The sequence below is a fragment of the Pleuronectes platessa genome, chromosome 11 (assembly GCF_947347685.1).
Source record: "Pleuronectes platessa chromosome 11, fPlePla1.1, whole genome shotgun sequence".
NCBI classification, from domain to species: Eukaryota; Metazoa; Chordata; class Actinopteri; order Pleuronectiformes; family Pleuronectidae; genus Pleuronectes; species Pleuronectes platessa.
This window is the reverse complement of record NC_070636.1, coordinates 6,542,717-6,559,554: the sequence shown is the minus strand read 5'-3', so window position 1 is coordinate 6,559,554 and position 16,838 is coordinate 6,542,717. Positions and strand designations below refer to the sequence as shown.

At 39.7% G+C, this 16,838-nt stretch overlaps 1 protein-coding gene, 1 long non-coding RNA gene and 3 gene segments (V, D, J or C); 3 read left to right on the top strand and 2 right to left on the bottom strand.

Annotated features, from left to right (window-relative positions):
• LOC128451236 (Ig kappa chain V-III region MOPC 63-like) overlaps window positions 1-10,494 on the bottom strand; it is a 91,388-nt gene extending 80,894 nt beyond the window's left edge. The window contains 2 exon segments of the V gene segment in view: window positions 9,829-10,147; window positions 10,241-10,494. Coding sequence covers window positions 9,829-10,147; window positions 10,241-10,292 — 371 coding nt within the window.
• Window positions 1-12,671, top strand: part of LOC128451237 (Ig kappa chain V-III region MOPC 63-like) — a 150,125-nt gene extending 137,454 nt beyond the window's left edge. The window contains 2 exon segments of the V gene segment in view: window positions 10,937-10,972; window positions 12,125-12,671. Coding sequence covers window positions 10,937-10,972; window positions 12,125-12,447 — 359 coding nt within the window.
• The window catches only part of LOC128451235 (Ig kappa chain V-III region MOPC 63-like), a 62,255-nt gene extending 45,866 nt beyond the window's left edge, over window positions 1-16,389 (top strand). Inside the window, 2 exon segments of the V gene segment in view lie at window positions 14,837-14,872; window positions 15,841-16,389. Coding sequence covers window positions 14,837-14,872; window positions 15,841-16,163 — 359 coding nt within the window.
• On the bottom strand, window positions 217-8,136 carry tspan37 (tetraspanin 37). 3 transcript variants are annotated; one of them, XM_053435051.1, is made up of 7 exons: window positions 7,823-8,135; window positions 2,681-2,872; window positions 2,514-2,588; window positions 2,288-2,386; window positions 1,496-1,642; window positions 1,323-1,406; window positions 217-1,057 (listed from the first exon to the last, which is right to left on the bottom strand). In XM_053435051.1, the coding sequence occupies exons 2-7, from the start codon at window positions 2,828-2,830 to the stop codon at window positions 980-982; spliced, it is 633 nt and encodes a 210-aa protein (XP_053291026.1). In that variant the 5' UTR covers window positions 2,831-2,872; window positions 7,823-8,135; the 3' UTR covers window positions 217-979. The 3 variants fall into 3 exon arrangements, with proteins under 3 accessions (XP_053291026.1, XP_053291024.1, XP_053291025.1); XM_053435049.1 differs by having other exon boundaries at window positions 7,849-8,135; XM_053435050.1 differs by lacking the exon at window positions 2,288-2,386 and having other exon boundaries at window positions 7,849-8,136.
• On the top strand, window positions 2,731-6,424 carry LOC128451284 (uncharacterized). The gene is made up of 4 exons (XR_008340089.1): window positions 2,731-3,980; window positions 4,773-4,896; window positions 5,001-5,178; window positions 5,664-6,424. It is a non-coding gene; the product is annotated as an uncharacterized LOC128451284 (long non-coding RNA).
• Window positions 16,390-16,838: the final 449 nt, after the last annotated feature.

Here is a 16,838-nt window from a genome sequence, read left to right as displayed (position 1 = left end):
TCTACTACATATATCGGCGAATATGTGTACTCTCTACTTGAGAACATGTTTACAAAGCATTGCATTACATATTCAAATTTGTATCATTATCATCATTATTATTATTATTGCGATTAATATATCAAATTAGTAATAATTTAGATATAGGTGGGTAAATAGGTGGGCACAAAGACCCAGCCACACTGTACAAATACATTTGACTTTGAATACGTCAACTTCATCTTTTAAACTTTATTTGTCCCCTAAATGGAGCTCAACAAACTGCAATTAAACAAACACATGCATGTAGAAAAAAACATGTGTAATCAAGAAAACGCCTTCAAGGTAGTAACACGTAAGACATGCACGAACGTGGACATATTGTACAAGGACATAGTTATAATTATATCATAGCAAGTTAGAATTTCAAGTATTAAAGGTATTTTTACTCAAGCAGAAAAGTTATTGTGTTACTTTTACCTTACGCAACAGACAAAATTGTGGTAAATGCTGCAAAGATGATAGATATTATATCAGTTTTAGTTTAATTTCCCTCATAAATGTCCCTGTTTCTCTCTAATAAGATTACACACTGAAGCAGTGAAAAAAGTGCAGTGTCTACAATAATAATAAAACAAAAAAAATCAAGGTCAAGACCATATAACATTTCATATGAAACTCCAGTCATCATATCACACTTATTTGTTTAAAAGTACTAAGACAACTATAGTGTTGAGCCTATAGACTGAATGGTGCATTCATCTTTAAAGCAATAAACTGCTTTCCATAAACCATCATCAACAACACAACTGCATCATGTGCATAACATCTTTAACCTAATTTCATGTGGCAGGTTTTGTAGTGTACAAATATATATATATATACACATATATTTGCAGTATAGGGGGATAGGTGAGTTCACAAGTGTGTCTGCAGCTAAGAAACAATAATTTAACAACAGTCACAATAGACAGACGTGACGGGATCTGTGCAGTGCAGTTCAGTTTTTGCCCAGTATTTGATATTCCATGAAAGGTCGCTCCCTCATCAGCTGTGCCAACATTATTAAAACGACAACCTACAATGTAAGAGAAAAAGAAAGGAGAAGAGGATTCTGGTTAATTACACCTAGATAAACTTCTGAAACCGGAATAATTATATGAGACATATGAAGCTGTTTCCTCTCATATATTCAACATGTCTGTTGAGGAGCCCCACCCACAAGTTAGCAGGATGGTTGCTTTGTGACATCACAAACCCTGGCTGTTTGAATGGTTTTTGAGGGGAACTTTAACGACAAACCAAGTGTGTACAGAAAAAACTGAAGATGAAGAGTTCCGCACCTCGACCAGAAAAACCACCGGAAGGCCCCAGATGATAAATCTCAGCACAAACTGTAAAGCCTTCTCCAGCTTGACCTGGCAGCCCTGAGAGAGTGAGAAACACAGGTGATCAATCCCACATTCATGCTGGTATGTTTTATATGTATGAGTGCTGGGCTTGTCTTGATTTCTACCTGTTTGTAAATCTGCTGCTCCACTGTGCCATTGCAGGAAAGGAAAGTAGAGTTGCAGCAGCTTTGGGGCAAAGCTAGCTCACCGGTGCGATTGAACCAGGAGGTTGTAAGCCAGTCCCTGTAGTCATGGACGCCACAACACTGCAACTGAACAAATAATACCCAGTCACCTACACCATCCATCCATCCATTGTCTTCCACTTATCTGGGCTCAAGTTGTGGAGGTAGCGATTCAGGGTATCCAAGATGTCACTATCTCTAGCAATGTTTTCCAGCTCTGCCTTGATGATTTTGAGATGTCCTCAGGCCAGATGGGATATGTAATTCCCAGTCATCCAGGAGGTATTCTGACTATATGCATGAAACCACCCGACTGTCCCCTTTCAATGTAACAGGGCAGCAATTCTACACCGAGCTCCCTCCAGATGACTGAACCCTATCTCTGAGGCAGAGCTTAGCCACCAAACGGAGAAAACTCAATTTGGCTGCTTGTTTTTGTTATCTTGCTGGAAAGGTGTGCCCTGTTGCTCAGCTCCATCTTCACCAAAATGGTCCGGTACAATGCTCCCATTACTACTGATCATACCATTCCGTCCATTTCACGCTCCTTCTCCACCTCTCTCATGAGCAAAAATCCAAGATACTTCAATAAGTAGTTTGCTCCCACAGTCCAAAGACATGCAGCCATGGGTTCATAGCCCCACACAACCCTCAAAGTATTTATTTTTCTACATTTTGCACAAACATGCAAGGGGTGTGTCGATGCCTACAATAACTGAACTGAGCACTCACTTGCTCCTGCATAGTATCCACAGCTCGAGAGCTGGGGTCGTCGCTCTTTCCTGTGTAATTCTGAAAGACTCCACTGAGGGAAGCTGTTTCTGAATCCAGCTAAACAAAAGGGCAAAAGACATCAAATAAATCTGTAACAAAATAATCCACTAACTATAAAAACTCCAGTAAATCCACATGAAATTACCCAGAGACTCACTGGTAACTGTACTGATGTTTCTCTTACCTTCACAGAATGATAATAAGCCAACGCAGTAGCTGTGCTTTCCAGACAGAAGACCACGACGAGGAGATAAACAAACTGGAGTGGAGAGGAACACACTTTATTATGTACAGCCCAAAGACTGTTACACACAGAGATGCCCTCATTAACACATACACTGACAACCTTACCAGGCCCTGCAGACAGATGGAATCCCTGAGGCTCAGCCACGAGCCAAGGCACCCGCTGGCTACGAGGAAAGCGGCGCTGGCAAGGGTGAGGATCGCTGGCATGGTGATGTAGGCGTTTGAAAAACATAAGCTGCCCTGCCAGTACTTCATCAGCAGATAGACTCCGCTCAAGCCCACCACCAACCCCAGCACCTGGTGAGGTAAAAAAAGATCAAAAATCAAAGTCTAATCTTTTTTTGTTTTATTTTTATTCAGTAAAACTCAACACAGTATGCATTGTGTCTGTATTCACTGCTGATGTAAAACACTAGGCCCAACGTTAATTTCCCAAGCAGTCACAAGAGTGTGTGTGTGTGTGTGTGCATGTGTGCATGTGTGCCCTGTGGTTTGTGTAGTGTCAGTAGCTTTATCCAAAAACTAAAATAGTCTGAAAACTCAAATAGTCTGAAAACTCAAATAGACACAACAGAAACCCAATCAGATGCCTGATTAAGAATTTCTTTAAGCAGAGATAATTAAATAGGCTAATTGTGTGTGTGTGTGTGTGTGTGTGTGTGTGTGTGTGTGTGTGTGTGTGTATGTACCTAAATCTCTTTACAAAGTCACAGTATATGGATTTGTCTTCCTCGTGGGGATAAAAGCAAGTTCCTGTTTTGTAAACCATCAAATTCTAAGATAAAGACATGTTTTAAAGGGGACATATTATGAAAATTCCACTTTTGTAGTGCTTCTACACATTAGTTTGGGTATCTGGCATGTCTAACGTCCCAAAAACTCTGGAAAAAAATCACTCCCGCGATTTGTTGTGGTTCCTCTATTTCAGAAACTATGTGCTAAAGTGCGTCCAATGGAATTTCCCCCGAAATAGACGTCATAGTCGAAAAATGCCCATTTAGTACATTCCCCCATAGCTCTATGCACTCCCCCACTACCACTCGACCCACCCCTAGATGGACCCTCCCACTTTATAGAAGCTCGGTCCACCGGTGTCCGCCATTTCATTCTTGCAAGCCTTGGAAACACTTGGATAAGCTAACAGCAGCATGAATCAATTTCGACAACCGAGATGCTCAGTGGTCGGCTGCACAAATCAGCACAAATGTCTTCATGTGACTCCAGCTTCCGAAGACACAAGATTGAGATGGATTGAGTTCATATATGATGGCAACGTTCCTGCCACCACTTTGAATCGGACTGTTTTATCAACCTGGGCCAATATAACGTTGGATTCTCTAAAAGGTTGTTATTGAAAGAGGGGTCGGTGCCATCTTTCCATCGCAATACTGAAGACGAGGGAAATGTAAGTATTTTTTTTAAATAATTCTGGTATTTGCTTCTTTTAGACATTTTGTGTGGAGGCTAGTGCCGTTAGCATGTTGTGCCGTGTGTGAGGGGGTGGGGGGCTAGTATGTAGTGGTGGGGGATAGGGAGAGACTTTACAGGAGTTTTCATGTTCGACTGTTAATAACGTTATTGAACAATTAATCGAGGACGGCTGGCGAGTCTTAGCGAGAGGACGGCGTCGGAGTCCACGGTGAACGGTGTTCGCACGGCAGGTTCATGAGTGTTGTGCTCTCCACGCGCTTTCCCCCCCTCCGCTGGTGTGTGCCTAGTAGCTGCTGTAGCTGGAAGTTAGCTATGGCAGCCGGCCGTCAGTAGCTGCTACGGTTGCCGGCCGTCCGTAGCTGCCACGGCCGTAGCTGCTGCGGCATCCGGCTGCCAGTAGCTGCCGCGGCCGCCAGTAGCTGCGGCGGCCGGCGGCCGTCAGTAGCTGCTAAGGTTGCTACTGGCGCTGTAGCTAACTTCCAGCCCAGTGCTGCCGTGGGAAAAAATCGGCGGCACAGTACACCAGGGAGGACACGCGAGCGGACGGAGGGAAAGAGCGTGGAGAGCACAACACTCACGAACCTAACTTCCAGCTGCAGCTGCGGCTACGCCCGCTCGTTCAAGATACCGGAGTATGTTGTTGTCATAATGTGCGGGACTAGAACGATTATTCATTACCAGCCCTAGTTGGGGAAATGTGCCCTTGTATCCTTGTATGCATGACAGTAGTACAAACATGAATAACATTGCTGCTTTTGGTGTTCAGGCAAGCACATCTGTTCACGGTGCTAGGCTACATCACGTAGCATGCCAGACGGACCCACCACAGATGCGCACACATGGAACGCAGCTTTCTATGAAAACACTGCGACCTCACTACAAAAGTACAGGTTGGTTTACCCTCAGTTACTTCTTCATGTCATTGATTGTGTCTCCGTGTTAAAGTTGTAACAGCATCTCATTTGTTGTGACTCCTGTGTCTGTTTTATCATAGGCACACAGAAAACTGTGCTGCACTGATGTTGGTGTTGGGACCTCAGCTGTAAGAGACCTCGCTTGGAGGAGGGAGAGGACAACCCAAGTTGTTCAAGTATGGACTTCGGAGAGCCACAGGATGCTACCTATGATCCTGATGACTCAATCACAGTCTTGACTGAGTCAGCAGATGTGACGTGAGTGACTCAATATTTAATCTAAACATTTCAATAATCAGATGGATTACCATCCTACACTTTTTTAGCTGTTGCAGCCTTTTGGTGAAATCTTTGTCGTTCTAATATAATGGAATCTTCCAACCCTGTTCATAAGACACCCACATATATTGTCTATGAAAACTGCCTCCTGGAGCTGTTTGAGGTTTGTCCTGTGTGTCGGCGGGGGACAGATGTAATATATAAGAAGGGCAAGTGCACAGAAAAGCCGGTGAAAGCAGATGCAACCTTCCGTGATTCTCACAGGCTTTATTTAAAATCCAAACATACAACAGTATGTGAAACATAAATAACATCAATTAACTGCTGTCTCTAAATGGTCTTCACGATTTAAAGACCATTTATTTATCGTCTTCACGATAAATAGAATAAAATAATTATAAAAAGAAAGTAATAAATACAAAAAGTGCAAAATGTCCAACTTTTCCCCCCAATTTGTATTACAGATTACATGGATAACCTGTTGGACCTCATCTTTCACGAGGTTTTTCAGGACCCGGCCCCATTTGTGAATGAGGTGCTGAAGATCTCAAAACGTGAGGATCTCTCTGCCAAGTATGAGAAACCTGACAAGCAGGAAGTTATAGCCAGCTATGTGTCGAGTTTCAATCAAGGGCAGGTCTGAACCCTGCATAACTTCCCTGAGCATCAGGGAACACTCAGCGTATCTGGAGCACCGAGCAGGAGGGCAGGACCACCCTGATTCTCCGGCCCAGAGGGCCTCAACACCAGCTCACAAAGCTTCTGTACGCCAAATACCTGTAACGGCTGAGCAAAGTTTACATTGTATTTAGAGAATAAAAGGTGACACACAAATATAAAGTGTTCCTTTGTTTACAGTATGGCTACTGATGGCACAAATTTTATTTTTGTAATCAATGTTTTCATTATACTTGGTATGTTTAAAAAGCTCTGTGGCAATCTTTCTGACAATAAAAGTTTATAGAAGCAGTTGTGTGCTTTTAATGTTTGATATGTAACATGTCAACAATTGACACGTGTAAGATGAGCAGTTAGCAAAGTAATACACAGAGAAGAGTAATTTATGTATTTTATTCCTCAGTCATAATTTTATTGCAGAAATGACTGATATCTCATGCATAAAAAAAACAAAACTTACCGCTCTATTCCTCTTGGACATAAAGGCCCATAATCTGCCCTATAGATGTTGAATGCATTCTGTAGTGAGAACCCATTCAAACACATGTCCTACACCTCCATGAGAGGGGGGAGGGGTGAGAAGGGGGAGGGATGAGAGGGGTGAAAGGGGGTGGGGTAAGATGGGGGCGGGGTGAGAGGGGGGCGGGGCCCTCAAAACTGCTTGATCTGAGGAGGTCTGTTTTAGACAGAGTAAAAAGGTGCTGTTTTAAATGATCCTTGGGGTATTTTTACCAAAAAATGTTACAAACATTTCATTAAGACCCCAAGGAACCATATCAACTGTGGTGAAATGGGTATAATATGTCCCCTTTAATATTGGGTGAAGGATTGGCTTAGGTTTTGATTCTCCAGGAAATTACATTACATTTCTCTCTCTCTCTCTCTCTCTCTCTCTCTCTCTCTCTCTCTCTCTCTCTCTCCGCTACTGTGTGTTTCCTCATCCGAGCTGGTTCTGTGGTCACTTCTCCGTCTGGGAGCCGCAGAGACACCATCTGTTTCCTCCGAGCCACCGACATCTCTAAGTTAAAGAAGAAGGTGGTCGGAGCGTCCATATCACGTAATCTAGTGAAGCGGGCTCTGACAAAGGCTCCTTTGGCTCTCTCGCGTAAAAAAGAGTTTAAATCCTTTCTCTTAGTTTTGAGCCGTTTAAATCCTGCCCGTTGCTTTGTGTGACAGCTTCCAGGTTTCTGATCTCCTCCTCTACACTACATATTCTTATATATTTAGATATTTATATATATTTATTTTTCTGCTGTTTTTATATACATATACATTTGATATTTTATTGTACTATCCACTCCAGCAGCACAAGAACACTTTCCTACTCGACACTGACACAATCACATCATTGCATTCCATTCCTGTATCTGTAAATATGTTCTCCGTATGTGATTTATCTATGTATGTCAGTGATGTGTTAAGTGTACAAGCTACTGGATGATCTGAATTTCCCACGGGATTAATAAAGTATCCATCTATCTATCTATCTATGTATCTATCTAATGTCTGAATGGCTCTTTTTATTTTAACTGTCGAGTTGGCTGAGTATTGCTGACAGATCACTCTGATTTGGGCCTCTCCTAGTCCCCACCACTGGGTAAGGGAGGAAAACTTGTGTATCTTATTTTTCCAAAAAGCCCAAAACAGTTAAAATTGCAATAATTTAACGTTAAAATGCCAAAAACACTTTGGTTTTAATGTTGAGGATAAAATATACTCCATTAAAACTAAATGATGATCAGTAAAACCAACAGGGATGATCTGACAGTTAAAAACCTGATTAGATCTTTCTCTCTCTCTCTCTCTCTCTCTCTCTCTCTCTCTCTCTCTCTCTCTCTCTCTCTCTCTCTCTCTCTCTCTCTCTCTCTCTCTCTCTCTCCCTCTCTAGCTAATGGCCTATGAGAGCTTGTCAGAGCTGGAGAAGAATAAAAGCAGCTGGACATACAGATACAGTAATGGAGTGTCACTTACGCCCAGGAGCAGACAGGTCAGCTGAAGTGTTGTTGTCACCGCGTTTCTGCTCCGCTCGCTCATTGTGACGCGACAGGAGCGAGTGCCGTTAAACTCCGGAACCGCGTTAACGTGGAGAAACCGTAACGGAGCAGGAACTATGTTCGGAGGCAGAACTGCAGTTTTTTATTTGATGAGAGGAAGAGTGAGAGCCGGAGTCACGTGTTTTTTTAATTTTATTATATCGCTTCAGACTTTGGTTCCGCGACACAAGGTTCCTCAAAGAACGCGGAAATGAGAGCGGCAGGAAACATGAACTGCACTCAGCTCAAGTTAAAAGACACTAAAGAGTATTATAATAACAACAACTATAATCTACACGACAAAAACAATAATAATAATGATAACAATAATAATAATCATATCAAAAACAAACATAATAATACCATTATTAAGACTAATATATATCTATAATACTAGGGAGTATAATAATAACAAAAACAATAATGATAACTATCATCTATTCTACATGATAAAAACAATCGTAATAGTGATAATGATACTTCAAGCAATAACAATTATCATAAATATAATGATAAAACAAAATTAATATTTATAATAACAAACAACAACAACAATGATATAATAATTTAATTTCTGAGTTTAACATTGAAAAAATTCATCTCAACAAAATTGGGAAAATCACAAACCGATTACATTAGAAGTTTGGGTTAGTTTGTTTGTCCTACTTGTTGATGTATGAGGGCTTTATAACATGTATTTTTTAAATATTTGTATGAAAAATAAAGCCAATAAGTGAAGGACAATAAAAGGTGGTCAATGCAATATCAACATAATTTAGTCTTTAATTGAAATAAAAAATAACCAGTTTGAGGAATTCTTTGATTATTCTGGTTTTACACAGACTTTACACCAGGATATATTGGCAGCTTTAACTTAACTTAACCTACTGTGTCGTTAGTACACGCTTCTCTGTACTTATTGAAGATTTATTTCTAGGATATATTTAGTGTAGAAAGAAATGTTAGTATCTAGTGGGAGGATGCTTAGAGTTAAACACTTTGGTTACTTTCCTCCTCTAAAGCGATAGTGTGCTCAGTGAACCAATCCTTCAAGTCACGGTCTGCTGCAGAAACTCACAGGTGCAACAAACTGTACGTGGTACTGATTCAAGGTTTTTGTACGACTCTGTATCAGTGGCACCCGCTTCTCAGGTTTCTGCAGGTACCAACTGAGATCATCATCAACGCCTGGAGTGGCTGTGCAGCTCAGAGAGACTTGGATGCAGGACACTGAGTCACAGAAGCATTGAAAACTGATCCTGGAAAAGAAAGAACACAGTTCGAAATAGTTTTTCTATTGTGAGGTGAAGAAAATGCCAATACAGATCAGACATTCAACTCAGGTGCAAGCATGTTTGTAGGGGTTTGCACTGTGTGGAGCTCAGCGTTAATAAACTGTGATGCTCTCGAATGAGGTTTTTCCAATAAAGGTTTTTACTGATGCATAACACAACAAACTGTTTTGTCTTTAATCTTCTTACATGATTTTAAAACGCCAGTTGATATTCCTCCTCTCTGCAGAATGAATATCTTGAAATTTTAATAAGCTTGTAAAAATAACTTCTACTACTTCTTTTAATTTGTAAGAAAAATCATGACATATTATTGATCGCATTATGAAGATCGGAATCATTGATTTTAAGCTAAGCAAAACCAATGATATAAATAATTAACAGCCAAAATTTGCCCATAAATTTGACTATAAATGTAATCATTAGATCTTATTAACTTCGATTTTTTTAATGATTCATCCAAAACTCTAAATAAATTGCTAAGATTGTGTATGTTGTGCTTGGTGAGGTTACTGTCAGTCTCTGTGTTCACTGGTCTGTGTCCCACTCTCTTCCTGCTGTAACAGCTCATGTCTCTGCGTCTGACTGAGGGAGGTTTTTGTACGACTGTAAATCACTGTGTGAACACATGTGCTCCGCTTACTACATGGAAGCTCTGACAGTAGTAAACTGCTGCATCTTCACTCTGAACTCCACTGATGGTTAAAGAGAAGTCAGAGCTGCTTCCACTGCCACTAAACCGAGCTAGTGTTCCTGATTGTTCATTATCCACCCAGAATATTAGGAGCTGTGGAGCCTGTCCAGGTTTCTGCTGGTACCAGGACATAAAATCATAAATACCATTGTTATAAACACTGGGGTTGGTTTTACAGGTCAGAGTGACAGTGGATCCTGGAGTAAATGTCACGACTGGAGGCTGAGTCACAGTCACCTGGCCGCTGCATCCTGCACACAAACACAAATCATACATTAATCAGCGGAGGTGAAGAGAGAGAACAGGCAGCGCATCACGTCTGAAATGTTGCTGAGTGACTGAACCTGTGAAGCTGCAGCAGGCCAGCGTCCAGATGAGGAGGGTGATGAGAGTCATGGTGGTTGTGGTCGACTGACGGGTCTGAGTCCTGCAGAGTTGGAGTCACAGGACTATAAAGCTTCTCAGTTCAGTGGAGGATCAGCTGACGATGCAAAGCCTCCTCTCTATGGAAATGATTCCTCTGCTCTGAGTGGACTGAAGGTGACGTGGGACACAAACTCAGGAGCGTTGCTGTTTGGATTTACACTAAATATGAAGAAGCAGAATTGAGGGTCATCAGATTCTGGATTCAAATTGTGTCACTTTCATTGATGCAAATATGTGTATTTCATTCCCATTGAATTACAGAGTGAGTGGACGAACAATGGAATTTTCAAAACATTTTGTTTTAATTCTTTTGAAGCATCCAGATTGTTTTAAAGCTTTCAAATGATGTCAAACTATTTCTTTAAATATTAATTCATGACAAAGTTAAATCAACTTTTTGTCTCTCAAAGTAAAGAAGTAACAAAAAATGTATCAAATATTTTATTTTTAATTATTGAATCTCGATGAAATTTCAAGCCACATTAGCTCAATATAAATATTCAGTGTAAATTGTGTAGTTTAACCAAAAACAAGTGACTCTTCAGTGGACAGACTGTTGTTCACGGTGCAGGAGGTTTTTGTACGAGCACCTAATGAGTCTGTATCACTGTGGTGGACTTTCGGTGGAGGAACCAAACTCAACATTAACTGTAAGTACCAGAGATTTTTACTTTGTGCATTTATAACTTTTATCAAATAATGAACAAGAATTTGATCAAGTTCAGAGATTGACTAGCTGATAATTTTGTTGAATTTTTATCAATCTGAGGTAATCTCATATCCTGAGAGAAAGAAATGCAGATCAATATTTATTGGTCGATATCAATTTATGTAAATTAATACATTTATAGAAACAAACTGAAACAATTATTTCATCTATTTGTATTTAAAATTAAGATTTTTATTCACATGTTTAAAAAAATTTAAATAGAGTTTGCTCAAGCTTCAAACTAATTATAAACTGTTTAAAAATGTTTATTTTGAGCTGATCAAAAATATTTTGGCAAAAAAATCAGATGTTGAACACAAACAGGATTTATACTTTGTGCATTTATAACTTTAATCAAATAATGAACAAGAATTTTATCAAGTTCAGAGATTGACTGGCTGATAATTTTGTTGAATTTTTATCAATCCGAGGTAATATCCTATTCTGAGAGAAAGACATGTAGATCAATATGTGTTGGTTGTAATCAATTTATGTAGATTAATACATTTATAGAAACATGCTAAAACAAATGTTTCATCTATTTTCATGAACAATGATTTTTTTCATTCACATGTTAATTATGTTTTAAAATAGAATTTGCTGAAGCTTCAAACTAAATCATAAACTGTTTAAAAATGTTTAGTTTGAATTGATCAAACATATTTTGGCACAAAAATCAGATGTTGAACACAAACAGGATTTTATCAGTAGATGCAGCTCAGCTTTGTGTTCACGCTTCATGTGGTGAAAAGGAAGTGAAAGAAACAGACGACAAAGGTTTGAACTGTTTTCACACCAGTGTTTCAGCTCTGTGAGTTTAAACAGAAGAAAATCATCTCAGGGACGAGTTCTTCACTGTCACACGTTGAGAAACAGACGTGAAGACGTCCTCAATAATCATCAATAATCATTATCAGTGAACCTTCTCAGCCACATTGACACTTGAACCCTGCGGCTGATGGTCTGACACTGAGTGAATGATGTTCAACAGTAGAAGTTCTTCTGTTTCATTTGATAACATACAAGAAATCACCTGTAGGTCATTTTCCTTCATCCTCATCCCTTTGTCTTTTCTCCCCTCTCTCTCCTCCAGTGGGTGTGGTGCGGCCCACCCTGACCCTCCTCCCCCCCTCCAGTGAAGAGCTGAAGCAGGGCACTGTCACTCTGGTGTGTATGGCCAGCGGGGGCTTCCCCTCAGCCTGGAGCCTGGGCTGGAAGGTGGGGGGCAGCATCAGGTCCTCAGGGGTGTCTCACAGCCCGGGGGTCCTGGGGGGGGGCGGCCAGTACAGCTGGAGCAGCACCTTGAGCCTCCCTGCAGACCAGTGGAGGAAGGCGGGCTCAGTGAGCTGTGAGGCCAGTCTGGACGGACAGAGCCCTGTCACTCAAACCCTGGACCCTGACCTCTGCTCGGAGTAGAGAGACGACCGGATGGAGTCATTGTGCTCTACTGTGGGTCCGTTTGATTTACATGTGTTCTACTGCAGCTCTGCATGTCTTCATGTCTTTTCTTTAACTCATTATGACAGTCCAATGCTGTATTGTGCTACTTTTGAAACAAGAATACATATTTCATGTTCGAATGTCATTTGTTTTTCACATTTCTATTTTTACTCTACTAAAATAAAATATATCATCACCAACATCTGCTTCTGTTTTATTTTTTTTGAGGCAAAAGATATAAATGTAAATCTGTGTTTTACTTCTACTTAGACAGTAATTTCTCTTGTGTGGATCTGCATGAAAACCATGTTTCTGACTTCTGAGTTGAACATTGAACAAAATGATGAAAATCCCAAAAGTATCACATTAGTAGTTTGTAGGACTTTCCTCATAATTCTTATAGTTGTCAATTACTGACAGAAGTAAAAGTTTATAATGAAACCTTTGAAATTAAAGGGAAATTACACATTTAGCATAAGAGTTAATTATATATTCTGTTCCATCAATGTTCTGATGTGTGAGTGCTTAATGGTAATACACTTTTGAATGTGTGATTATAATAATCATCATATCACTAATTGATGAAGTGTAACAAAATCTAAATGACAATTAAAGTCGATAAATAAATATCTGGCATCATTTAGTCATCAAATGAAATTGATAAATAACCACAATTGTTTTTGATTATTCTGGTTTTAAACTTGCAGGATGTGCTGGTTGTATGAGCTTAATGTGTTTTATAATACATCGTACGTGACAAAGTTGGTTTCATGGGGCTTTGTTTGGAGATTTCTGAACATTTAAAACTGTGAGTTTGTTTCAGTTGTGTTTAGCTTCATTGTCGCTCTGCTTGAAGACTTGTGTTGTGTTCACTGGACCAGTTATTCTCTGTGCAGCTGCAGCAGACCAGCTTCACTTCAGTCAAACTGAGGGAGGTTTTTGTACGGCTCTAAATCACTGTGTGAACTGTGCACTGCCAAGATCACCGAGACAGTAATAATCTCCAACATCTTCAGCCTGAACACCTCTGATGGTTAAGGTGAAGCTAGAACCAGAGCCACTGCCACTGAATCGAGAGGGAGTTCCTGAATATAGAGTTGATGTATAATATATAAGAAGCTTGGGAGCCTGTCCAGGTTTCTGCTGGTACCAGGACAATACATCACCACTACTACTCCTCCAAACACTGGGGTTGGTGTTACAGGTCAGAGTGACAGTGGATCCTGGAGTAAATGTCACGACTGGAGGCTGAGTCACAATCTTCTGGCCGCTGCATCCTGCACAGAAACACAAATCCTACATTAATCAGCGGAGGTGAAGAGAGAGAACAGGCAGCGCATCACGTCTGAAATGTTGCTGAGTGACTGAACCTGTGAAGCTGCAGCAGGCCAGCGTCCAGATGAGGAGGGTGATGAGAGTCATGGTGGTTGTGGTCGACTGACGGGTCTGAGTCCTGCAGAGTTGGAGTCACAGGACTATAAAGCTTCTCAGTTCAGTGGAGGATCAGCTGACGATGCAAAGCCTCCTCTCTATGGAAATGATTCCTCTGCTCTGAGCGGACTGAAGGTGACGTGGGACACAAACTCAGGAGCATTGCTGTTTGGATTTACACTAAATATGAAGAAGCACAATTGAGGGTCGTCAGCATCTGGATTTAAATTGTGTCACTTTCATTGATGCAAATATGTGTATTTCATTCCCCTTGAATTACAGAGTGAGTAGATGTACAATTTAATTAAATTTTTTTTTTCGTTTTAATTCTTTTGAAGCATCCTGTTTATTTTACAGCTTTGAAATAATGTCAAAATATTTTTTTAAAAATATTAATTCAAGACAAAGTTACATCACTTTTTTGTCTCTCATTGTTAAGAACTTTTTTATTTTTTTTTATTTTAATTACTCACTCGTGATGAAATTTCAAGCCACTTTAGCTAAATTTAATCAGCATCTGGATTGAAATTGTGTCTCTTTCATTGATGCAAATATGTGTATTTCATTCCCATTGAATTACAGAGTGAATTAACGTACAATTTAATTTTCAAAACATTTTGTTTTAATTCTTTAGAAGCATCCTGTTTGCTTTACAGCTTTCAAATGATGTCAAAATATTTTTTTAATATTAATTCATGGCAAAGTTAAATGAACTTTTTGTGTCTAAATGCTAAGAAGTAACAAAAATGTTAACAAATATTTTATTTTTTATTATTGAATCTCGATGAAATTTCAAGCCACATTAGCTCAATATAAATATTAAGTGTAAATTGTGTAGTTCAACCAGAAACAAGTGACTCTTCAGTGGACAGACTGTTGTTCACGGTGCAGGAGGTTTTTGTACGAGCACCTAATGAGTCTGTATCACTGTGGTGGACTTTCGGTGGAGGAACCAAACTCGTCAGTAACGGTAAGTACCAGAGATTTTTACTTTGTACATTAATAACTTTTATGAAATATGAACAAGAATTTGATCAAGTTCAGAGATTGACTGGCTGATATTTTGTTGAATTTTTATCAATCTAAGTTAATCTCATATCCTGAGAAAAATAATTTCAGATCAATATTTATTGCTTGTAATCGATTTATGTAGATTAATACATTCATAGAAACGTACAAAAAACAAATTGTTCATCTATTTTCATGTACAATGATGATTTTTATTCACATGTATAAAACGTTTTAAAATAGAATTTGCTGAAGCTTCAAACCAAATGTGATCTCATATTCTGAGAGAAAGAAATGTAGATCAATATGTATTGGTTGTAATTCATTTATGTTGATTAATACATTTATAGAAACATACTAATAGAAATGTTTCATCTATTTTCATGTACAATGATGATTTTTGTTCACATGTTTACAACGTTTTAAAATGGAATTTTCTGAAGCTTCAAACTAAATCATATACAATTTAAAAATGTTTAGTTTGAATTGATCAAACATATTTTGGCACAAAAATCTGATGTTGAACACAAACAGGATTTTATCAGTAGATGCAGCTCAGCTTTGTGTTCACGCTTCATGTGGTGAAAAGGAAGTGAAAGAAACAGACGACAAAGGTTTGAACTGTTTTCACACCAGTGTTTCAGCTCTGTGAGTTTAAACAGAAGAAAATCATCTCAGGGACGAGTTCTTCACTGTCACACGTTGAGAAACAGACGTGAAGACGTCCTCAATAATCATCAATAATCATTATCAGTGAACCTTCTCAGCCACATTGACACTTGAACCCTGCGGCTGATGGTCTGACACTGAGTGAATGATGTTCAACAGTAGAAGTTCTTCTGTTTCATTTTATAACATACAAGAAATCACCTGTACGTCATTTTCCTTCATCCTCATCCCTTTGTCTTTTCTCCCCTCTCTCTCCTCCAGTGGGTGTGGTGCGGCCCACCCTGACCCTCCTCCCCCCCTCCAGTGAAGAGCTGCAGCAGGGCACTGTCACTCTGGTGTGTGTGGCCAGCGGGGGCTTCCCCTCAGCCTGGAGCCTGGGCTGGAAGGTGGGGGGCAGCAGCAGGTCCTCAGGGGTGTCTCACAGCCCGGGGGTCCTGGGGGGGGGCGGCCACTACAGCTGGAGCAGCACCATGAGCCTCCCAGCAGAGAAGTGGAGGAAGGCGTGCTCAGTGAGCTGTGAGGCCAGTCTGGACGGACAGAGCCCTGTCACTCAAACCCTGGACCCTGACCTCTGCTCGGAGTAGAGAGACGACCGGATGGAGTCATTGTGCTCTACTGTGGGTCTGTTTGATTTACATGTGTTCTACTGCAGCTCTGCATGTCTTCATGCCTTTTCTTCAACTCATTACGACAGTCAAATGCTGTATTGTGCTACTTTTGAAACAAGAATAAATATTTCATGTTCGAATGTCATTTGTTTTTCACATTTCTATTTTTTCTTTACTAAAATAAAATATATCATCACCAACATCTGCTTCTGTTTAATATTTTCTGCGGCAAAAGATATGAATGTAAATCTGTGTTTTACTTCTACTTAGACAGTAATTTCTCTTGTGTGAATCTGCATGAAAACCATGTTTCTGACATCTGAGATGAACATTGAACAAAATTATGAAAATCACAAAAGTATCACATTAGTAGTTTGTAGAACGTTCCTCATAATTCATCTTATTGTCGATAAGTGAGAGAATTAAGTTTATATGAAACGTGAGCAATGTAAGGGATATTACACATTTAGCATAACAATTAATTAGATATTCTGTTCCATCCATGTTCTGATGTGTGAGTGCTTCATGGTAATACACTTTTGAATGTGTGATCATTTTATCATTATATCACTAATTGATGAAGTGTTAAAGAATCTAAATGACAATTAAAGTCGATAAATAAATATCTGGCAACATTTAGTCATCAAATGA

Excerpts from the sequence above, each read along its gene's own strand:
- tspan37 (XM_053435049.1), bottom strand. The coding sequence starts at position 7,911 with ATGAGCGAGCGGAGCAGAAACGCGGTGACAACAACACTTCAGCTGACC. Across the intron at positions 2,873-7,848 it reads TGACCTGTCTGCTCCTGGGC|GTGCTGGGGTTGGTGGTGGG; the intron begins GTAAGTGACACT and ends TTACCTCACCAG. Across the intron at positions 1,643-2,287 it reads TGGATACTATGCAGGAGCAA|TTGCAGTGTTGTGGCGTCCA; the intron begins GTGAGTGCTCAG and ends TTATTTGTTCAG.